This window comes from Maniola jurtina, chromosome 14, assembly GCF_905333055.1.
Source record: "Maniola jurtina chromosome 14, ilManJurt1.1, whole genome shotgun sequence".
Taxonomy (NCBI): Eukaryota; Metazoa; Arthropoda; class Insecta; order Lepidoptera; family Nymphalidae; genus Maniola; species Maniola jurtina.
Window position 1 is genome coordinate 1,374,051 of NC_060042.1, and position 25,950 is coordinate 1,400,000.

The 25,950-nt window shown below is 33.9% G+C and overlaps 1 protein-coding gene across 1 annotated transcript in view; it reads left to right on the forward strand.

The window, feature by feature from the left end:
- Positions 1-25,950, forward strand: part of LOC123871604 (probable chitinase 10) — a 107,937-nt gene continuing 81,987 nt past the window's right edge. The window contains exon 1 of the mRNA XM_045915496.1: positions 1-235. Within this exon, the coding sequence (XP_045771452.1) occupies positions 233-235 (3 nt within the window). The 5' untranslated portion in view covers positions 1-232. The remainder of the gene's footprint in view (positions 236-25,950) is intronic.

Genomic DNA, 25,950 nt, shown 5'->3' on the forward strand with positions numbered 1-25,950 from the left:
CCCGCGTTCAGTCCATAACCGTCTCTCTACAGTGACAGACTACAGGACAGACAGTCATGGTTTCTATATAGAGATAAGGTTTTATTTTCTTATATGAAGTGTCTTTTATGAACTGTTCTTGGTGTTTTTCTTCGTGATTTCTGTGGCAGACTGTACTTGCGGTACTTTAGTGTTTGTTCAGTGGTGGATTATTTTGTTTGTTTCGTGTAATTTTGTGTGTGGAATCAGAAAAATGGTGAGTTTTTTTTTTTGGACTTGTAATTTTTTTTCAGCGCTGATTACGATTATTTTTTGATTGGTAAAGGATTGTGTACCTATTTTTTACGTAAGTGCGTTTATTAGAGAATTATTGATTTTCAAAAATATTATAATACTCTTTGTCAATATTAGTATACCTTTTTTACTAGTAATAATTAGCATGGGAAATAAAACTAATGTTTGGAATACGCAACGCAAAAGCGTGCGTAGGTATACGGTACGTACGCAACAAAGATTTTAGCTCCTATCTGCGTCTTTTTTGATATGCAACACATTTCTGATATTAAGTAAGTATATACTTAAAGAGTAAGTATAAGAGTAAGTAGATTCAGAATAAAATATACGTTACATGCGAAACATGTACACATTTTCTGCAAAGAAAATTTAAAAATAATTTAACATAATGTAATCTAAATTGTATAAATGGTGCCCACTTTATCTTTGTATTTATTTACGTTAAAATTAACAAATTATAATAATTATTTATTATAGATATAGGAAAATTTATGCTTGAATGAATTTTCGTTTTTAAGTAAATCTGACTTAAGTAAGTAAAGGTAATTATACCTACTTACCAAGCTTTTAAGTATAATGGAATTTCTAAATTTTGTAAGGACCACAAAACACACAGTTTACAAAATTTGACACTGGGATCAAAAATGACCAGAATTTTAGTAAAAAAATAGGCACAGCGAGAGTCCTGGAGTTTTGAAGTAGGTATGGTTACCCTAACCTAGCTCAATAAGACATGTTTTGTAACTTTTAAGGTTCAACAGATTTCTAAATTTAAACTTATAAAAAATTAGCCAAATTAAAGCCACGTTGACCTTGCATATTCATCGAAAATTGACATTTTAAAATTAATTTAAACACGCTAGAATACCAAACTGGATTTTAATCAATTTTAAATGATGCCCAAATTAATGATCAGTTTCCAAATGTAGTAATAATTATAATTGAAAACAATAACGTGTAGGTATTACGATTTCTAATAGGTATTATAGGTATATTTATCACAAACTAGATCATACCCGCGGTTTTGTCCCTGTGATTTAGGTTGTTGATAATCCCATGGGAACTTTTTCATTTTCCGGGATAAAAAGTACGTATATTTTTTATTCCGGAAAATCAAAGTCATGTCTAAAGTACCCTAGGTCCGTCTTCAAGATAAAAGCCATCACTTTACCTTTCGTTAAAATCGGTTGAACGGGGGAGCCAAGAAAAGGTAGCAAACAGACAGACAAACACGCTTAGCATATTTTATGATAGTAGGTACCTAGTATGGATTATTATTTCTTGCTTGTTCATTACGTTCTTCGAACTTACCTATAAAAGCTTAAACCTATAAGTACTTCCTTGTTTAAATAAATTATGATCTTTATTTATTTTAATCTACCTACAAGGTTTCTTCACTGCTTTATTCGTTTAGAGCCATAGACCTTTACAGCTTTACTTTTTCCTAGAAAAAGACATGTAGAGTCAAATTATCTCATATCATAAGTAAGTAAAATATAATTAATACAGGTAATTGCTTTCTATGTCGGTACATATTGATGAACTTATGTATAAATTATCACGTTTTTGTTTTATTAAAGAAATAAATCACAGATAGGCAAGTCTATCTTGGATATGATATCTGGTTATAATACCTACTTACCTAAATATTTTATCTGTAGGAGTTGTATCATTATATCAACCATGACAATTTATTTAAAAAAAATCTCAGTCCAGAAAACGTTTTACCTACTTTATATTCTAGATGGTGCCCGCAACTCCGTCGATTAAGGTTTTTTTTTTAAATCCAGAAGGAACTCTTTGATTTTCCGGGATAAAAAGTAGCCTATGTCCATCCCCGGGATGTATATTAACTCTGTATCTCTTCAAATGTGAAAAGCTAGCAGACAGACAGACAGACACAATTTCGCCTTTATAATATTAGTATGGATATGGATTTAAAAATATTAATTTTAATAATTATTATGACAATCTGTGGCTAGAAACACAGTTTAAAAATTCGAAATCTATTTACCAACGAGCATCTACCGTACAATGGATAAAAACACAGTTTCACTAAGAGAAAGTAGCTAACCCGTAGAAATCGCGAGCGTACGTACGCGGCTTAGTGCGTACACAAATTCATACTTTATTCATAATTGGTTTAGAGTTTAATTTAGCGCGGAATTGTCGTGGAAACTTTGCTCATGTGAATATTGTTTTAACGTATTGTTATTGGCTGTTTTTTGTGAAGCTTTGACGCTATGAATATGTTAGGTTTTTCTTACTTTTGTTTGTAAATACTGAAGGTTCATGAAAACGGCTGTTTCTATGATTTTTTTAATAATCTATATATTTAAACGGAAAATCTGACTGACTGACTGATTTATCAACGCACAGTTCAAACTACTGGACGGATCGGGCTGAAATTTGGCATGCAGATAGCTATTATGACGTAGGCATCCGCTAAGCAAGGATTTTTGAAAATTCAACCCTAAGGAAGTCAAATTGTGTACTGGGAAACGTGTGTCTATCGTCTAAAAATAATAACTAAGTATAGGAATGCCGCTAATCCACCCCTTCCGGGTGAATAGGTAGATAGATACACATAACCGAGTAGAAACAAAGAGTAGACCGAGTAGATAAAAAGTAACCTATGTCCGTCCCCGGGATATAAGCTAACCCTGTACCCATCAGAATCGGTTAAACTGTTGGGCCGTGAAAAGGTAGCAAACAGACAGACAGACACACTTTCGTGTTTATAACATTAGTATGGATTAAATTATTAATAGGATTAGGGTGCATTTACGTTGTACATAATAATATATTCGTTACAAGATAATCAAACCAAATCCACCAACTAGTATTCACTATCTAATTAATACAAATTCTAATTATAGCATTTAATCACGTTACTAGCGTTAATTTCGAGAGTAATTTCAATTGAAGTGGGTATTAAAATCAGAGGTTGACCTTAACCGAGTTACATTTGAAAATAAGGTTCTGTGTTTGTAACTAGGTACGTATTATGAAATATCCGTGTTTATACATGGGCACACTTCACTTTTCCTAGGCGCAGTCGGCCAACTTCCTTGATACACATAATATTTATATTACATCGTGTGGTGACATTCATCAATAGCCTTATATACATAGTAAGTATAATGTAAATCTATTTTAATACTATATACAATATTTAATATATAATAAATAATAAACTAAAAAACACTTGGGCGCGTTTGGAACCCTCGTAGTATAAAGTTTACGTAATGAATTATCACCACTATATTATTTTTCAAATCTAACAAATCTGACAAACAAAAGGTGTACAATAGTACCTACTTTGATTAATGATTTAGATTTAGATTTTGACTACAGAGAGACACACAACTCAAGTAAGCGAACGAGATTTCGACTCTTACATTTTACAGCTATTAACATTATAATATTATTAACGGGATTAACAGCTCACTACGGAGGAAACGAAGAGATCAAATGTGGACCTACAAAATTCGGCTAGCTATCCAGTAACGGACCTGGACCAACGTTGCTTAACAATCACACTTGGTCAATATACGTTGTCACAACCAGGTCACAATGATTCATAGCAATCTTTAAAACAAGAGTGAATAGGCACCTTCTAGGTAAACGCGTCCCATCTTAGATCACATCAACACTTTCCATCAGGTGTGATTGTGGTCAAGCGCTTACCTATAGTGAATAAAAAAAAAAATCATCATAAAGCCAACTATAACTAAGAAACCTGTAAGATGTAGATAACTATCAAAAGGTAGTTTAGCATGTCTTATCTCTATAAACATTTCATCTAACTCCAGTAAAGGGTCTCTTATATAGGTTAACTGTATCATTTACCGTTAAAAGATATTGAAAGTTAAACCGCTTCCCTAGGGTCTTAATACACTTATACGTAACATTTTGTTTGAATCTGTAAAGCTTTACGCACCCGTATGAATATTAATTGACGGATATGAATATTCAAACTGAGACGCAAACAATTTGATGTGTTTATAATTATTATTTAAATCATTATTCATTATTCTGTCAGGCTTATAGAATTATATTTAAGCCAGTCAGTCGACCTCTCAATAATTATGCATATATAATGTTTTACATATTAAATTTCTCAGTCAGTTTTGGTTAAAGAAAGAATTTGTTTTATCAAGTTAAAAATGTTTTAAATTCATAAATATTATTAATGTGAATGTGAAAGTGTTAATTTGTTAGTTTGCCCTTCAATATGTCGCAACGGAGCAACGGACTTATGTGATTTTTGCATGGAATTTGTTAAAAGACCTGGAGAGCGACATAGGCTATTTTTCATCCCAGAAAATCAAAGAGTTCCCACACGATTTTTGAAAACCCAAGTCATTTATTTTCACAAACAAAATAAATATTTAATCAACTTAATAATAATTATTGTCTTGTGAAAATATATTTACTCGGTTTTTATCAGTATTGCATAAATAATAATTAGCACTGTCATTGGCCATGTGTTAAAATTAAAATGCATGAATAAACACAAAATTATCATTTCATAACGAGTAGCAGTCAATTACTTTTCCGTGTATCAATAAATAAAATAATTTCGCTTCAGCTTTTTCACTAAAATTAACAGCACATTTCCTATAATACTTGCAGGCTCTCTTTTTCAGCTCCTATAGAAATTTTGAGGTTCCATGGTTCGATCTCGGGCACGCACCTCTAATTTTTCGGAATTATGTGCGTTTTAAGAAATAAAGCTTACTTTAACGGTGAAGGAAAACATCGTGAGGAAACTTGCATGCCTGATAGTTCTACACGTTCGCGAAGGTGTGTAAGTCTGCTGATCTGCATTTGGCCTCAGACTCAGTCGGGCAGGCAATCGATATTTGAGATGATAATGATGTGCGTATAAATGTCAGTAGACCCTCAGCAATAGGTTTAGAAAATAATGATATAAGTGCGTATAAATGTAGACAGTCCCTCGTAAGATCCTAACCCCGTTAGGTTGCATTCAGCTGAATGCATCCGTTCCTGGGACAATATAACGGGTTTTCTTGGCTACCTTCTGATTGCATCATGCTGATTCGTAGTTTATTCGATACCGATGCAATCTGTTACATTTGTAACGTTCGTGTCGATAAGTATAAGTTAATTATCATTTATTTTCTCTTTAATTTATTTTATAGAAAATAATTGAGGGGGGATAAAGATTTTTGTCTGAACTAATCTTTAATATTAAAAAAATAAAAATACAAGTGTAAATTTATAATTTATAACACCCCCAACAAGTGAAAGTTACAGTAACTAGAAAAGAGCTGATAACTTTCAAACGGCTGAAACGATTTTCTTGGATTAGCTAAGAACACTCTCGATCAAGCCACCTTTCAAACAAAAAAAAACTAAATTAAAATCGGTTCATTAGTTTAGGAGCTACGATGCCACAGACAGATACACAGATACATAGATACAAAGATACACAAATACATACGTCAAACTTATAACACCCCTTTTTGGGTCGCGGGTTAGAAATCGAATCAAATTTGTGGTTATATCATTTAAAAAAATTAAAATGTGTTTTAATTTTCAAAGTAAGATAATTATACCAAGTTTGGTATCATAATATATGAAAGGGCTTTACTTGTATATTCTAAAACAGATTTTTATTTATTTTTATGCATGATAGTTTTTGATTTATCATGCAAAATGTCGGAAAAAATACCCGGTTACGGAACCCTCGGTGCGTGAGTCTGACTCGGACTTGGCCGGTTTTTTTTATTAAATCAGTGTAAAATATATTAATACCAACCCAATATTTGCTATAGGTCAACAGCCTCCGTATGTACAATTTTCTGTAGCACTAATTAATATAATACTGTACTAATTAGTAGCACGCACACACGCTTAAGATACGTACCTAATGGAAATTGCCCAATGTTAACGTGATTTATACATCGACTTGTGCGACCTTGTTTCTGAAAGCTGTATTACTACCACTTGCAGTAATGAAAATGTAAAGAATTGGCATTTGGTACGAGAAAAGTAGAAAAATATTTAAGAGAACAACTGACTGTCTATACAGACGGACTGCATGTGAACTGCAAGCTGACTGCAAAATTGCAGTTGGGACAGTCTTATTGCAGTTGGCAGAACTGTACCGCAACGCAGACTGATCATGCAATCCGCGTGCATTTCACACTAAATTCGACATGTACTAGAACTGCACGCTGACTGCACGTGGACTGCGCCGTCGGTCGGCAGTTGCGCTGCAGTGCAGTTGTATCAATTGCAATAAAACTGTATCCCAACTGCAATTGTGCAGTCCAAATGCAGTGCGTCTGCATAGAAATTAATTATAATGATCAATCTATCTGTAATTTGTCGATAAGTTACATTGTTATTTGTCAAAAAACTGGCTAAGTTCCTGTCGTGTTCCGTAGTTAAGCACCATGCTAATTGCTAAAATTTTGGCGGCCATCATATTTTCTTAGACTGTAATTTTTTCCAAAAACAGCCTAATGATTTTTAATTAAATATCAATATAACGAGTTATCACTGAGCGCTGGTATTCTTCACTTAAACGGTTTAACTACGTAAGGCACGAGAGCTTTTTAACGTTCGTTAAAAAAGCGTCTAAATAGAACAAATGTATTTCCAAGTATCTGTTCACACGTAAAAAAGCGTTGACATGTGAACACTGAACAGATACCTACTTGGGAATACATTTGTTCTATTTGGACGCTTTTTTAACGGACGTTAAAAAAGTTCTCGTGTAAATGAGGCCTAAAGGTGTCTACGGTTTTCTGATTGATTACGTAACATACACCACAGTATTCACAGGGCTCTCTCCATGTCACTCGCTTCATACAATCGTAGTTCCAATTTCATTTGAATATTAAGCAACCAAAGTCCATGAAATTTTGCAAACATATTCTAGAAACTAATATCTGTGTCTGTGGTGTTTTAGATTTTTCTAAAAATATGTAGTTTTAAAATTACATGGGCTCAAAGATTTGTATGTAAATTTTTAAGACCACGTAACTTTGAAACTGAATATTTTAAACAGAAATCTGGAAAACCACAGACATAGATATTAATTTCTAGAATATGTCTGCAAATTTTCATAGACTTTGGTTGCTTAATATTCAAATGAAATTGGAACTACGTTTGTATGAAGCGAGTGACGGAGAGACCCCTCTTAAGATTGATCTGATTACTTATTTACACCTTATACAGCAGGCAGTTCACTCCGAAACTTCCTTGTCTTATAAAAGAGTATGTCACGTAAGATGTTACGCGATGTACCGCCGACAGGTGTCGTGAGATAATTCCAACAATGGAAAATGTTACACATCACTTTATCATGTTATATAATTACAATTTAGTGTATAACACGCTAGGAATGGTGTAAATTAGTTTTTAGGGTTCCTTACTTCAAAAGGAAGGGTGCCACCCTTATAGGATTAGTTTGTTGTCTGTCTGTCTTTCCATCCGTCTGTAGTGTCTTCACGAAAATCTATAGTGTACTTCCCTTTGACCTAGAATTATGTTAGGTAAGTAGGTCTTATAGCACAAGTAAAGGAAAAAATCCGATAATCGTGAATTTGTGGTTATTTTACAAAAAAAAAATATATAATAATTAGTATTTTCAATTTTCAAAGAGAGATAACTATACTAAGTGGGGTATCATATTATTACACATATCTATGATTATTATGATTTATCGTGCAAAATGTCGGAAAAAATACCCGAGTACGGAACCCTCGGTGCGCGAATTTGACTCGCACTTGGCCGGTGTTTTTATGTTATCATCATCATCATCGTCGTCAATGATAGACGTCATTATACCGATTCCAAGTTAGCCCACTTCCATCTTAGAATGCATCATCACTTACCATCAAGTGAGATCGCTGTCAAGGGCTTACCAGCATCAGAATATAAAAAAAACCCTCTAATTTATCCGGTAGTTTAAAAGAAAGTCTACTCATGCGGTTACTACTTAAATACTTGCCTATACTCGCTTCCTCCAGCACACACAATTGAGTAAACAAGCAAAAAACTAGCATGCCAGCAATTACTGGGTAAGGCGACACGCTCCAATTGTCTTTTATTAATAAAACGCTTTTCACATCATGCAAAATGGTTCCTTTTCAATGAACTTCTGAAAAAAGTTGGCCTCGACACGTTTGTGTATACCGAACCCATATTATAAATGCGAAAGTGTGTTTGTTCGTTGGTTTTTAGGGTTCCGTACGTAAAACCGAACCTTAATAGGATCACTTCGTTATCTGTCTGTAATATGTCTGTGACCCGTCAAGGATCATGAAAGGCAAGCAGCAATGTGTTACAGCACAAGTAAAGGGAAAATCCAAGATCTGTGAATTTGGGGTTAAGTATATCACAAAAAAAAATTAAAGTGTTGTTTTTTGTACGCTGTAATGGATATAGTCAAATTTGAATGGATATAGTCAAAGACCTGGAGAGTAACATAGGCTACTTTTCCCCCCAGAAAATCAAAAAGTTCCCAAATCTTTGTTTATTTTGTTATTTTATTGTTTGTTTTTGTTGGACAACTATAATACGCGACAGGTCGAGATGGCAATCAGGGTATAAGGTGGGGGGACGCCCGTACAGTGTCTTTATGTCTGTTACTCTACCATTCGGCTTGGAATGCAGATTCTGCTGAGCACAAGAACATGTTTCGTTAAATACTACAAAATAGCGTGATTAGGTATTGCGAAGAATATTTTGTTTACCTGTTTCATATAATTAATGATAATTGTATTCAAATTACATTACATTATCGATTAATTAAACATATATTATGTACTTATGAATGTTCACTAAAGACTTGAGCAGCGGATTCTTAATTTCCCATCGAAAAAAGAAACAGCGAACGACAAAGCATAGAACAAGTTACCTACGAGGTGGCGTTGAATTAAGATCAGTCTTCGTTTTTGAAGTCGGCTAAAATTACTACCAATAATAATATTCTCATTAATCATTGAACATTTTGATGCCTAAACTAAAATTTAAAATATTTATCATAGAAATAATCCTACCTAATTATTATTTGAATATTAAATTGGTGGTTTTCATTAATATTAATCCATTTGGCCACGTACTTTATAGCTATTTTACGATGTGGTGACAATTTCATGATGTTTACAAACTTAATTTTGTTTGAATGCATGGATTGCAATAAAATTACGAGTATAATATTATATTTTCATTACAATGATCGCCATCGTCCACCGCTGGGCAAGGTTCTCTTGTAGGGACTTCCACGCTACCTTCCATCCATTGGCTTCTTGCAACTCGTTTGATGTCGTCGGTCCATGGGAGGGGTCTTTCAATGCTGCGCTTTCTCGTGCGAGGTCGCAATTTTAGCATCTTGGAAGTTGGGACCCCCAACGTCTTGAAGACCTCCCTGCCGCAGTGGAAGGCGCTGTGGTTGTATTATTGTGGGAAGTCCTTGGTTCGATTTCCGGCAGGGCTTTGGAAGTTTATAAATTAGAAAGAAAGAAAGAATTTTATTTCTAACTAGAGGATGCCCGCGACACACTGTGTGGATTTAGGTTTTTAAAGATCCCGTGGGAATTGTTTGATTTTCTGGGATAAAAAGTTGCCTATGTCAATTACAGGGACGCAAGCTCCCTCGGTACCAAATTTCATACAAATCGATTGAGCGGATGGGTTTTTGGGAATCCCGTGGGAACTCTTTGATTTTCCGGGATAAAAAATAGCCCATGTTCGTCCCCGGGATATAAGCTAACCCAGTACCAAAAGTCAGAATCGGTTAAACAATCGGTTAGCAGACAGACAGACAAACAGACAGATAGACAGACAGACAGACAGACACACTTAAGCATTTATAATATTAGTATCGATTTAAATTTTCTGGCCTACGTAGTACGTAGTTAGAGCCTTATGTTGAAGGGAATTCGTGGTCGTCATTTGCCTACCACAAGATTAAAGAGAAACTACTGTGTCTCTGTACAGTACCCGGTAGAAAATATTATGCATCGACCTTTAGAAAGAGATAGCTGTTTCGTAGAGCGTTGTCTCTGTCGGTGAGACCGACAAAACGTCACATAAATATGAGTGATAGAGACGACGCTCTACGAAGTCGAAATCTCTTTCTATAGGTCGATATACAATATTTCCTGCCGGCTACTTTACTATGACTATGCTATCTTTACCGAGATACCCAACGGATAAAATCTTACCCAGTGTGTTGCGGAATGGTTAGGCATCTATCTACTTGTTTTTTTTTTTTTTTCAATTTGTCAGCAAATTAAGTTTCACTAATAAGCTGAATCATGCAATTTAAAATCAGATTGAAATGTTTAATTTTTGTTCACAGCCAACAAAACAAACAGAGCTTTTCCATAATTTCATTGTTAATTACTGAAGCGGGAATCATCGGGATTGTTTTCATAGTTTGCTCTTATTTATTGTAATTATTGCTGTTGATTACTGATTTTCATTGACTGTGTAAATGAAACGGCGCGGGCGTTTCAATTAAGGAAACCGAACACTTTAATAAACGTATTGTTGATATTCAAAGCCAAATACAGGAATAAAGGGCAGCTCTATCGATTTATTCATCAAAATTGCAATTGAAATATTGTACACAAAAATAAAATGTTACACAACAAAACTAGTAAGTAGTACAATTTGGCGGCCTTATCGCTAACATCATCAATTCATCATCATTTCAACCGATAGACTGCTGGTTAAAGGTCTCTTGTAGGGACTTTCCCTTGCCCATTCTTGCGCCGCCTGAATCCAACGGTGGGTTGATGATGATCATTTTAAAATGGGTTCTTAAAAATTACCGATAATAATGTCTATCACTTGTACCAAGCTAATTATCTTAACCGTTGCTTAACATTATAACGATACGGTATACGGTATGGGATCGTTATAACGATACCAATCGATACCGAAAACGATACACGAAAACCAATAAATAGATCCAGGTATTTTGTTAAAAAGAAATCTGATAACGTTATTAGCTAACTATTGATTAGATCATGAAACTAACTAACTATTGATATTGATATCTTCTTAAAAACGTATGTATTATATGGAATAGTGCTTACTTTTACTGGTTTTGTTTTAATTTATTTTTGTAGCTGTGTCATCACAGCTGAAAGTTAGCGCCCTGATTTGTGTGCGTGTTTTCGCATAATATTATGACGCAGGGTGCACCCATTGTAAGATAGTCTCATATGGTGCATAGCTGTTTGTAGGGTTCCGTGCCTCAAAAGGAAAACGCAACCCTTATAGGATCACTTTCTTGTCAGTCTGTCTGTCCGTCCACCCGTCGTGTCTGTCAAGAATTATAAATAATGATGGTGCATAAATATTATTTCTTTCTTTTTTCTTTTAAATACAAAATGATAATAAAAGTAATTATATTTCATATATTTTATATTGTTCGGTTTATTTGATGACACTAAGCACTATGGTGGTCCTAAGGTAATAAGCAATTAATATACCTATTCCTATTTAGATGCAGCTATGCACTTAAACTTGTCATAGTTTAATCAAAACAAGTGATCACTTGTATGATTTTATTTACCTGTTGGTAGCAACATAAAATTTTATGTAAACACGTAATCGTATTTGTCTAAATCTTGAATGCCATGACATTTGAAATGAATACCAAGTTGATCACTATTCTTAGATTTAGTAGTGATTTTTCACGTTTTTTCAAGTAGGTATTTTACAAAAATTCAAAACCAGATAGCGTAGGGCTCAGCCCAGTGAAAAAACCTCTCTGTGACAGTGAAAATATATAAACCATGGTATTAGGTATAGGTATTTTAATAGGTATATTTTGGCGTGAACGAAAAATATATAAGGCAAGCATTGAATAGATAAGCTCAATTAATCTAAAATATGTATATATACCTAAATCTTTGAAAAATTGGTTGTTTAAGATAAATTTTGTGATATAATAGATGATGCCCTTTTGCGCGTGACTTAACTTTTTTTTAAAAATCTGCGTTTCCGAAATCCGCTCTACCAAATTTTGATGAAATGTGGCACAGAGATAGTTTTATCTCAGTGCAACATTTCATCAAAAATTGGTTGAGCGGATTCTCCGTGAAAAGGTAACAGACAGACACACAGCTGATATATTTTCGCATTTTTAATATTAGCAAGTATGGAGTATTCATGAGGAATTAGAATACAATCTGTTTACCACAAAAACCCATACCACTACAACATAATATAACTGATGGTGAAATAGATACCAACTTAAATGATTCCGTGCACAAGTATATTTCACACAGTTCTTGTCGATATTACGAGATTTGTTCAAGTGCTTGTGCATTACGTAAAAATTGTGTTGTGTTCTCACATACGATAAAACTTGTTAACCAAACAGTAAAAACAAAAATTCTACAGATGCCTTCGTGGGTTAAGTTAAATTTCGCAAAGTCCCGTGAGAAGTTTTTGATTTTGCGGGATAAATAGAATCTAGGTAAATAGGTATCCTATATCCGTCTCTAACAAAGTAATTTTTCTGTGTCTAAGTTTTTCGTAGTGCGTTCCAAACAAGCGTAATATGGCTCTCATTTTTAAAATTGAATTAATAAATTTTATAGATAGATACATTTCAGGTACTAATATCTGTAACTATGGTTTGACAGATTTCCGTAAAAATGTGTAGTTTCAAAGTTACAAGGGATTAAAACTAGAAATTTTCTTAAACCTATCTACAAAATTTTAGTTTGATTAGTTAACTATTAAGATACTAAGATATTACTAAAATGAGAGCCAAACTACGTTTGTATCGAGAACGCTAAAAAGCGCGCTAGAGAAACTTTTTAGTGGTTGAGTCTTGAAAAGATAACAAACAATCACACAACTCTGAAATGTACTAGGCAATAATTATTACATCAATAACAGGGCTGTTACGTTTTGTCACATTGTGTCACAGTGACAGATTTGAAAAATTACAAAAACATTTTTGCAATAACTCACTTAACCGGTTGTGACCGCAAAACGATTTGGTTACCTATTTCGTTTCGATTCTGTCATTGTTACTGCGGTTGCATAACGGTATTCCTACTCGTTATTTATTTTTAATGGGATTTGGAATACCAGTTATTAGATTAAAATAATATCGCTTGTGTATTTTTAGTTCCGCAATTCGAATAAAATTGTGTATTTAATGGTTAAAAATAATAAAAATTGAAAATAAACTTAACTTTAGATCCCTTTCTTGGAAGCTGATACCAAACAACTGTAGATGCATAAGACGGTCATTCTGAATAATAAATTTTGCGGGATGCAATTCCTTTTTGCTTAAACTTGATGTTCAATGTCATGTCAAAAACAAATTAGTTATTTTTTATTTAATTTTATTTTATTATTATTTAATTTTGAGAGCTTCACAGGATACTATTTTTGTTTGAAATAGATCTTCTGTACGTACTAATTTTAATCAATCCATACTAATATTATACACGTGAAAGTGTGTCTGCCTGTCCGTCTGTTTGCTAGCTTTTCACGGCTCAACACTTTAACCGATTTTGATGAAAGGTAGAGAGTTAGCTTACATCCCGGGGAAGGATATAGGCTACTTTTTATCCCGCAAAATCAAAGAGTTCCAGCGGGATTCATAGTGGCCCATCCGTTTAACCTTTAGTTTGCATCCCGGAAACTGGCATAGATAACTTTTTCACCGGAAAATTTACGAGTTCCCACAGGATTTTCACTGTCGCGGGCACATATTAAAGGGATAGCTTGTTTCGACTCGGATTTTATTTTTTTCTTTATTTTTATTTATTTATTTATTTACTAGCCGATGCCCGCGACTTCTCCCGCGTGGATTTAGATTTTTTGAAATCCCGTAGGAAGTCTTTGATTTTCCGGGATAAAAAGTAGCCTATGTGCTAATCCAGAATATTATCTATCTCCATTCTAAATTTCAGCCAAATCCGCCCAATAGTTTTTGCGTGAAGGAGTAACAAACATACACACACACACACACACACACACACACATACAAACTTTCGCCTTTATAATATTAGTGTGATTTCATTGCTGTCATGTACTAATAACTATATAACTTAAAGCTAAGTAAGTATAGTTACAGGACGCCCTGTCAGGGCATCGCAATTTACGCCTTGCTTAATTTTGTAAAACTCAATTTTGTAACTTTGTTTTATTTCTTTGTATGGTGTATATATGCGCACAGACAGTTGTGTTATATTTGTATTCAAGAGTCAAGTTGGGCAAGCGCAAGTGTCGAAACCGCGCGAGGCCGGCCGGTCGGTAAGGTTGTTTCTTTACTGAATTTTCTAAAACACGGACAAGTAAATAAAACAAGTAAAATAGGCATACAATAAATTTAGCCTTTAGGAAAAGTTATGCCTAAGGTATACTTAAAGATTTATGATATTGATTATCTCAATAAATAACATAGTTATTTTTTCATTGTGTCTTTACCTTAACCATTCGGTGTCCCCCCACCTTGCCCTACATTAGTTTTGTAGAAAAATCACGAAAAATGGTTGGTTGGTTTTTGAAAAAAAAAATCGAGAATAAGCAATTAGGTATTATGCAAAATGTATACCATTCGAATATTTTTTTTTTAATTCACTATAGGTAAGCGCTTGACCACAATCACACGTGATGGAAAGTGATGATGTGGTCTAAGATGGGACGCGTTTACCTAGAAGGGACCTCCTGTTTTTAAAGTCGATTAAAAAACTCTTCAAAGTATTTTACTCCCAATAAAATTGTATGAGTGAATTTCAAGACTAGGATATTATCTAGAATGCTGGCATTCCTGCATATAACTGCTCCGTAGACGTAATTGTTATTCACAGCCAAACATGATGCGCTAATGGAATTTAATGTGAACCTAACTCAATATGTAGAATTAAATAGAATTGAATTAAATGGGATAGTATACGTACATACTGTGGGTTGAGCTTTTGAACTAAATATTTTTATAATATTAATAACTATCAATATCGAATCGCAATTTATTTTTAAGTAATCGTAGTTATATTAATAACTACGATTATCTTTTAGTTTTAATAGTTATTTTTTCTATAACTATAGGTTTTCTTGACAGACACGAGGAACGGATGGGCGGACGGACGGACAGACAGATAGACACACAGACAACAAAGTGATCCTATAAGGGTTCCATTTTTCTTTTTTGATACCTCAAAAGGAAAAACGGAATTCTAAAAATCAAAAAAATATTATTAAGCAAAATTATTCCTACAGTTAATTAGTCACCAGTAAATAAAAAAACGTGTAACTTTTGCGACGTATCTATTCAAATATACATTTTTTAAAAACTGGTACTAGTTAGGTATATTTATGGTGTTGAAAACTAGATTTTTATATTTACCACCTCAGCGTCAATTTTCAGCTTATTTTTTTGCTTCTCTAAAATGATATTAATAGTACAATATTAGAAATCAGACTAATGTAATAGGAACAAATAATTTATTGGATTAGAATATATTAATTAATATTGGACCAGTTTGAAACATGTTTTTTACTCAAAATTCAAAAGATTCTCAGAAGCTAAGTAATTACTAATTAGGCCTTCAATAAAGTTAACTTAAATTGCAAATTTTAATTTAGTTTGAAAAGAACTGCAAAAACTAAGATAAACTTTAATTTAAAGTAGCTCTCAAAACTTTGTTGATTCGTTTAATTAGAGATTTTTTAGATAAAATTTAGAATTTCATTTAAAAAACACCAACACAATGTCGTATGAAGCCACACTCTGAACACAAGCGGTTTTAGACCATCACACTAATATTATAAAGGCGAAAGATTGTGTGTATGTGTGTGTGTGTATGTTTGTTACTCCTTCACCTACTGGACGGATTGGGCTGAAATTTAGAATGGAGATAGATTATATCCTGGATTAGCACATAGGCTACTTTTCATCCCAGAAAATCAAAGAGTTCCCACGGGATTTTCAGAAAACCTACATCCACGCGAACGAAGTCGCGGGCATCAGCTAGTGTGATAATATGCCCAACAGTGGACTTCCATCGGTTGAGACGACAACAACCGCTATAGCATTATACCCTCTAGACTTTTTTCAAACTGCAGACTACAATATTACCCGTTTATTTAGAATTCATAAATTATCATGTACATTCTAAATGTGCAGCATTTACCTCAAAGAAACTAGGCTCCTTGTAATATAATCGTCAATACTTGACCACAAAATATAAAGTTGTTCCAGACCACGAGACATGCAATACACCTTTCAATACTTTATAGTACTAAGCCACTGTTGGGCAAGCACTAATTTAATTATTAATTAAATAAAGTCGTATTTTATAAGGAACACGGTTGAAATTCATGGCATATTCAATAACAAGCAATAAGGCCGCCTTTGCACCCTTTGTTTATTTTCTTTAGTATCTATGTATTGTTTTCCTGTAACGTGTGTGTGCAATATAATATATAAATTATACAATCAATTACTTTGAAACTAACGACTCAAAACAAACTGTGACATTATCTTTAAACATTCAAGTGTTTGATAAATAAACGAGTTGTATTTCTTCATCTCTCACTTGTTTTTTAGAAGTCTCTATTTAAAATAAATAAATATTTTATTTAAAAAATATGAAAAAATAAATAACAAATGTTGAGATGAAGAGATAAAACTTGATTATTTATCAAAAACTTGAATTTTTATAAATAATGCCATATTTTGTTTTGAGTCTTTCAAAGTCATTGATTTTTAATCCCCGACCCAAAAAGAGGGGTGTTATAAGTTTGACGTGTGTCTGTGTATCTGTCTGTGGCATCGTAGCTCCTAAACTAATGAACTGATTTTAATTTTTTTTTTTTGTTTGAAAGGTGTTATAAATTTTTAATTTATACTTGTAATTATATTTGTTTCATGAATTAATGCAATTAAATAGGTAAATACATTAAGCGTTCATATTAAGGATAATGCAATGGTGTTTTAAGGTAAGTACTTGTAAAAGTCTAATTGAATAAAAAAAATGAATTTGAATTGAATTTACATTATTGACAAATATTCAACTGTATCGTATCAAAATATTCATGATAGTATAGATAAGATCATATTATATTTATAACAATCACATACCATGCAGCTTTTATCTGATAAAGCTATTTGATAAATTACCTACTACAAAATAACAGCTATCAATTACTAATGCATTGTAATAATATTTTGATTGATATTTTGATATGCATTGAAATATGAATTCAAAATTTTATTTGCATGCAATTCCCACGACACAGGTAGTTACTGCAATTTTCATTATTTATGCATTAGGTTCTATGCATTGCCTATTTGGTACCTATTACAGGTATAAATGAAACCTTAAAATGTAGATTTTGAATAATTTCGTGGTGACACTTTGATTTTCCGGCATAAAAAGGAACTTAAAACGGTCTACAGGATGCAAACACTCTGTACCCACTTTAAAACGGTATAACAAACAGACAGACAGTCACATTTTGGCATTTATACCTAATATCAATACGCATTGTAGAGAAGTACTGGTTACCTACACTGATATTTAGATAGGTAGGTACCGATTTTTTAATAAAATTAATAAATTCAATAAAAATAATATTACGCTTTTAACCATTGTTTACATAAGAAAAGGAAAAGGCCATTCCATATACCTAGTTATAAAAAACCGTTTTCGCTTTCCGCATAAAACGAGTTAAATTTTTAATCACATGCGGAGAAATCTGACCGGAAAGTAAATAATAATATTATTTTGCACTACTTGTGTGCCAAAATATCCTGCTTTCACTTGTCCTCGTTTCCTTTTAAGTTTAAACCTAAGCCATATAAACATGCAAATGTAAAAATTCAATTTTTGTGAACTTTGACCTTGTATAAGTATATTTTTTCTTCATGAGCACATTTTAATTTTTTTTTCTGATGTTAGGTACCACAAATTCAGTTTTCGGATTTTATCCTTTACTTGTGCTTTAAAAGACCTATCTATCTACCTGCCAAACATGATTCTAGGTCAACGGGAAGAACCCTAATAGGTTTCTTAACAGACACGTCAGACGGACAGACAAACAGACAGACAACAAAGTGATCCTGTAACAGTTCCGTTTTTCCTTTTGAGGTACGGAATTACGGAACCCTAAAAATGAGCTTTACGCTTGTTACTACCGATGTCAATGACCCCACATACACCTCACGACCCACTGACACGGTAACTAGTGATGCTGTGTGGTTAAACGAGACGATTCCATTTCAAGGACGTTCGTTAAACGGGATTCATCGCGTCGTTTAACTTTAAACTATACAGTTATGGACATAGGGTGCATTTCAGTTTGTATTTCTTTGTTTCCAGTTGAATAAAAGATGCTATTGGTGTCCTCGCTTACCAACAGTAGAATTCATCCATACTAATATTATAAAATTGTCTATCTGTCGTCTACCTTTTTATTGGCTAGTTCTCTAACTGATTTTGAAGAAATTTTGTACTTACTGCGATATTTCAGGTCTACCTAGCTTGCATCCCAAAGAACGGCATAGTAAATAAACTTCTTATCAGTTATCACTAGATTTCAGTCATATTTTATCAGTTATCATTACTTAGGTACTATCTGTTGCCCGTGACTTCGTCCGCGAGCCGCGGGAACTGTCTTTTCTTTCTTTTTGAGTTTAGCTAATGATATTTTACTGTAGATGTACCTACTAATATTATATGAAATCAAGTTTAGGTAGTGGCTTGGAAAAACGTAAAAAATGTAGACCCACCAAGTCGCAAGGTCGCTACAAAAGATTAAAAGATTAGTTATGTTTGATCATTACTAACAAAAACTCGCTAGGTATAAGTTTTTCAAAAATAAATGACAGTCGCAACCCATAGAAAAAATACAAAAAAGCTGCCAGACACAAAAATTCGGTCGAAATAGTCTTTGTAAGAGATAATAGTTATTTTTATACAACGGACAGACGCGTTTGATTTTATTTTTTATCTGTATCACTTCATTTGTTCTTTTTTTCTGCCTTCCTACCTATTTTAAAAAAAAACTTTTGTAACCTCGACTGGCTCCGAAATCTGAGAAATCTTTAAAAACAGAGTTACTTTTTAGGGTTCCGTTGAAGGGATGCAAACGGGACCCTATTACTAAGACTCCACTGTCTGTCCATCCGTCCGACCTTTTTTCTTGGATTTAAAGTTACCTATGTCCGTCTTCGGAATGCAAATGGTTCCTGTTCAGTATTAAGATAACAGAGAGATAGAAAAATTTCAGCTTTCTAGCGTCATCCAAACCGAAGTTATGACGGTTCGAAAATACGGCGAAACGCTTCGAGAAAAAGGTACGTAGCGCCCCGGCCGCCGTTTGGCTCGTCTTGGCGGGGGCACTGCCGTGCCCCCTGATACACTTTCGCATTTATAATATTAAATGAAAATAAACTAATAATATGTATTTGTATATTATACCATAATCACGATAAAATCTAAGTTGTTTCCAACTAAAGCTTGATTCTGTATAAATTTTCCTATACCAACAAAACCTAACAAAAAACTTTCCTTCAGTTACTGTTATAATATTAATATTTGAGGCAAAAAAAGGATATCACAAAGAGATCAGCGAGCTCAAAATTTCATCTCGTATTCAATAACACGGAGTAACAGCAAACCGGAGGAACCTTTTTTCTTTCGGAAAATAAAACACAAAAAGCTCTTACATATGGCTGAGGCAACATTTTCTGTTTGCGATACGACATACGCACGACCATTGAATTATTTCTATTTATAATTCCTTATTGGACACAAAAACATAAACATATTCAGAACACACAGAAGAAACTATACATGCGGGTGCAAAGGCGGCTTTATTACCCCCTTACAACTTCGAGACTTGAAATTTTCATAGAATGTGTATTTTCATTGCCGCTATAACTTAGAAATTATGAAATTCCAAACCCCTGCCGGGAATTGAACCCGGGACCTCTCACTAATAAGACAATTTATATGGCCTATATGACCCGGGCCTTTACGACGAATCGCTTGACTCGTCACTCATCAAAATTGGCCCAGATGTTTAGGTACGGTGGAACACACAGAATCTGGATACAAACATACATACACACATACAGACATAATATATTGACTGCTAAAATCATAACCCTTCCTTTCGGCTTTGCCGTTGTCGCGTAAAAATATCGTTACACCTAACCGTCTCTCAGGGACCAATCCTTAAAAATTAGATTTTATAAAGGTCCCTCTGTACGTGCACAGAGCAACGACCTCTGTAAGTTAACACTGACCTGCCGGGCGATTCAGAACACTCGATTCTGTAAGTTACCGTTCGATAAGACGTACTTTCCATTGAAAAATACACCTTATCGAACGACAACTTACCGAATCGAGTGTTCTGAATCGCCCGGCTGCTCCCTTTGACATCTCGTACGATTACGTGCTTTTATTGGATTCCACAAACGAGCCAACGTGTTCCCCATACGATGCGACGTTTGAAATCAGATGATGTTTCGTGTCAGAACGTGATAGATAGATAGATGGGTGGATGGGTGGATGGATGGATGGATGGATGGATGGATGGATGGATGGATGGATGGATGGATGGATGGATGGATGATTGATAGTGGTTAAGACGTCCGCCTCCTATTCGGGAAGTTAGGGGTTCGATACCACGCACGCACCTCTTACCTATCGGAGCTAATCATTGATAAGGTAAAGGTAAATTGCTAAGAAAACAAGTAAATTCAAAATTTATAACACCCCCGACAAGTGAAGGTTACAATAACTAGAAAAGAGCTGATAACTTTCAAACGGCTGAACCGATTTTCTTGGATTATAGCTAAGAACACTCTCGATCAAGCCACCTTTCAAATAAAAAAAACTGAATTAAAATCGGTTCATTAGTTTTGGAGCTACGATGCCACAGACAGATACACAGATACACACGTCAAACTTATAACACCCCTCTTTTTGGGTCGGGAGTTAAAAATAGGTGAGGAAACCGCAAGCCTGAGATTTCTTCATAATGTTCTCAAGTGCGTGCAATCTTTCAATCTGCACTTGGCCAGGACAGTTGACTATGGCCAAGTACCTACTTGTCAAGAGGAGAAGAGACCAGTGCTCAGTAGTGAGCCGGCAATGGAATGATGACGTCGGCATCACCACAGAACTGTCACACTAATATTATAAAGGCGAAAGTTTGTGTGTATGTGTGTGTGTATGTTTGTTACTCCTTCACGCAAAAACTACTGAACGGATTTAGCTGAAATTTGGAATGGAGATAGATAATATCCTGGATTAGCACATAGGTTACTTTTTATCCCAGAAAAACAAAGAGTTTCCACGGGATTTCGAAAAATGTAAATCGCGGGCGCGAAGTCGCGGGCATCGGCTATTAGTTATCAATATAACATCTCATGGGATTACGTGGTTTTATAGATTTCCAAAAAATGAAATCGGATGATGTTTCGTGCCAGACAAGTATAGCAAACTAAAAATCCTTGTAGTTTTGTCCAGTTCGTCAGTCAATCTGTCTATATCTGTACGTTTACACAATCCCCTTCCTCTTTTTTATATGACATTCGCTCTTACACTCACATACCTAAATTATTCAATTCTTTGAAAGTCTCAATTCTGAAAGCTAACAATGTGCTAACAACCCTGATATGATAGTCGAAGACCTGGTGAACTATTTATTCAACCAATTTATACAGGTTCACGATAAAATAGGAACCATGCTCAAAGTGCATAAGAAGTTAACTAGAGTTTTTGACCTGGTCAGGTTTTAGCTATTATAAACTTAAAGATAACTAATAAAATATTATAATTCCCATATCAACTTTTTCTTCAAATGAAAAAAAGATGCGGAACCTACTTAGTTTTTGGAGCTACTCGTATGTCAATTACAATCCGGGTATCTTTAAAACAAGAGTGAATAGGCACCTTCTAGGTAAACGCGTCCCATCTTAGACCACATCATCACTTTCCATCAGGTGTGATTGTGGTCAAGCGCTTACCTATAGTAAATAAAAAAAAAATGTGCATTTTAAGCAAGGCTCTATCTGGACTGGACTTCTGCAGCGAAAACGCCTTTCATTTTTCTTGAACCAGTTCAACAATATTATACCATAAATAGGACTCTATAATAATAATATAATGTAAAACAAAATATACAAAACGTACGAGAGTAGCAGAGATAGCGCTCTACAAAATAATGTGACCCGATTTTGATGCAGTAGGTATGTATAATGTAACTTATCTACTTACTTTGTTTTTACCAGACTGCGACAAAGCCAAAAGGAATGATTTTAGCAGTCTCTGTGTGTGTGTATGTATGTGTGTGTATGTTTGTATCCAGATTCTGTGTGTTCTACCGTAGCGCCTAAACTACCAGGCCGATTTTGATGAATGAGGTGTCAATCGATTCGTCGTAAAGGTCCAGGTGACATAGGCTATATTTTATACGAAAAAAATTGACCTAACGGATGTCACATAAAAAAAGTGGGGGTCTCTAAATTTTTTTTTTGCTATGGTATTGTCAAATGAAATAAGAGAAAATTCTGAGTTCATAAATATAAATGTACTACAACATTAAAATATACCAAGCGACAGAAAAACTTACTATAATATTTCAGCGTTTATTATATATTCAAGACGCTCGCAGTCGGGTTTTAGTTTTTACACACTATAATATCATCAAAACTATTCAAAACACCCAACAAATTGTTCACTATCTCTCCGACTATAATATCATAGTATGCTAACTAGATATTACCATGTTATACAGTTACCAGCTTCTTGAAATATAGTGCTTTGTACCTACGATATGTTTGCATAGTGTCATTGTTAAGACGTACTAATATTGATATTAGGCTGGGGTTACACTGCCTTTGTAGGTTGTAGACTGTTCTAAATTTTCTATGCATTAGGATTCTAAACTTAGTTTCCAAAAGATCCGCGGGAACTAAATTTAGTTTATTACCGGAATTAATAATCGTTAAAAATATCGATTTGAATAGTAAAATATGCAATAAATTGAGATCGAATGGGTTCAAATGAGGGGAAGTATGTTATTTGAATATAAATTGATTTCCGTTTTTTTAGAGCAGGCTAAATATATTTAAAAAATTATGCTGTAATGCGATATATGTATAAATAAAATCGATCTATGTATAATTATCCAGTGGATTTTGCATGTAGATAGGTTTTTTCTATAACGTAGGTTAGTAAAGCTTAGGAATTATTTTGTTTTGTTATATATCTAAATATTTTAAAACCCGGACGAAGTCACAAGGCTAATTATAAATCAATAAATAATCTTTTATTTCAGATTGAGTTCAAATTTAGTTCACAACAATATAATATTTCCCAAAGTGCATATTACCGAATATGGAAGTCAAAATCTCCAGGCTTGACACGTTACAGTGGCATTATGCAGAATATCCTTAATGAACAAAGTGTGGCCAATCTACGACAATATTAATATGCTCCTGTTACAATGCTGCATCATACATATTGATGTAAGACTGAGTTTGCACTGATAACGTAATCTAATCTGAATAATACAGACTGTGAAACAATAATAAACAAAAGGAGCTGGGCCCGCCCTGGATTTACTTGCATAGAACAAAACAGTGGATAAGCAAAGATCATACAAATTGAATTTTTAAAACTGAATACAAATTCATACGCTTGTATGCGTGACAGTATGCGTAGCGATACAGACTACATGGGTAAAGTCTATTCACTAACATAATGTCGCTACCCAACCTGTGTTTATTATTTATATTCGTTTTTTATTTCAATAACCATAAGAATAATATCGTATTCTTAGAATAGAAAACATTTGTTTAAGAAACACAGTAAAAAAAATTAAATAAAAGCAAAATAATAAGTGTGGCTGCAGGTATAGTTATACTATGTTAGTGAACAGACTTTGCAAAATTATACTAGCGCAAGATTTACGCATCTTTTGACACCTACAACATCTTAAAAAAATGGCGGCCCATCACTAGAATTGGGGGGAATAATGAAGATTTACGTTAAAGAGAAAATCTTGATGCAAAATCTCAAGTTTCTAGTGCAGCGCCTTAGACTGTATGTTGATTTGTCAGTCAGTTAGTTTATTCCATACTATCATAAATGCGAGTGTGTTTGTTTGTTGTTTTCCTTCAATAACGCCGCAATGGAGTAACGGATCAGCGGGATTTTATGCATAGATATAGTTAAAGGTCTGAAGCACACCTGAACAGGTGTGCTTAGTGTGTGTTATGTGTTAATAGTGACATAAGCTACTTTTTTTTACATTACAGTTTCCATGACGTTTAAAAAAATCAAATCCACGTGGACGGAGTCGCGGGCGTAGTAGTTTTTCAGGCGAAGATAGAAAAGTACTTATATATAAAGTAAGCATTGTCTGAGCAATTTCGACTGAGCATACACCACAAGACTTCAGGACAGAGTTCGCATATAAATGTGCGGAAAACCATTTCACGATCTGGTCACAAACTTTAAGTAAAAATAAAATCAAGAGAAGTTTGCGCAGTGCCCAATTTTATTTTTGAAACAAATGATGTTGTCCTTCTTTGTGACATTAAACTTGGAATTTGTTAACGGAGTCTTTTTGTAGTACCCGGAAGGAATACATTACATCGAACTCTAGTAAATGATACTCGTATATCGGCAGCTTAATTTTCGTAGAGCATCGTTGAGACTGATAAATATCAGAGACACTTCACATAGGTACGAGTGCCAGAAACGACACTACGAAACCGAAGCTTCTAAAGCTCCATCTAGTAAGATCACTGCCAGGCACTGTAAGTAAAAAACTGCAAAAAGAATACGATTAAACGACCTGGATGTATTATGGCATTATAACTCAAAATTAAAAAATACCCCCGACATACAATCCTCGTTAAGAAAACTAGAAAAGAGCTGATAACTTTCAAACGGCTGAACCGATTTTCTTGAATTATAGCGAAGAACACTCTCGATCAAGCTACCTTTCAAACAAAAAAAACTAATTAAAATTAGTTCATTAGTTTAGGAGCTACGATGCCACAGACATATACCCAGATACACACGTCAAACTTATAACAACCCTCTTTTTGGGTCGGGCGGTGGTTAAATATACTAATTTTAACTGAAGTATAGGTATTTTATCCCTAAATTAAAAATAAGTAAGTATAATTTCTTTGATATTACCCAAGTATTTCCACATTTATCAAACAGACAGCTAAATGAAATTCTGAAAACAGGTAGTGAAAAGTTAAAATGAAAGGTGAAGACAGGTAGCTTCTAACTTTAGAACTTCCGCCGCTCGCTAGATAATTATTTTTAGATTTCATTAAAGGTGTGATAAATCAAAATCTCAGCCTTGGCTAAGCTCATCAATTATAGTTATGAGTAAAAGTTTTAGTTTTGTTTTTATTTTGACGTTTCGCTTATTAATTTTATTCAAATTTTAATTTGTTTCATAAATGCGGAAATTATTAATATAGACTATAATTTATAGTTAAAAAATTATTAAGATAGTTTAAAGTTAAATAAATGTCATTGGATTTGAACTGGATTAACTTTGAGAGTTGCAAATTTTGAAGGATGATGGTAATAATTTATAGTTATTTATTACATAAAAAAAATATTTAGCCAAATTATAAGGGGCCTTTTTGGACATCATTATATTCCA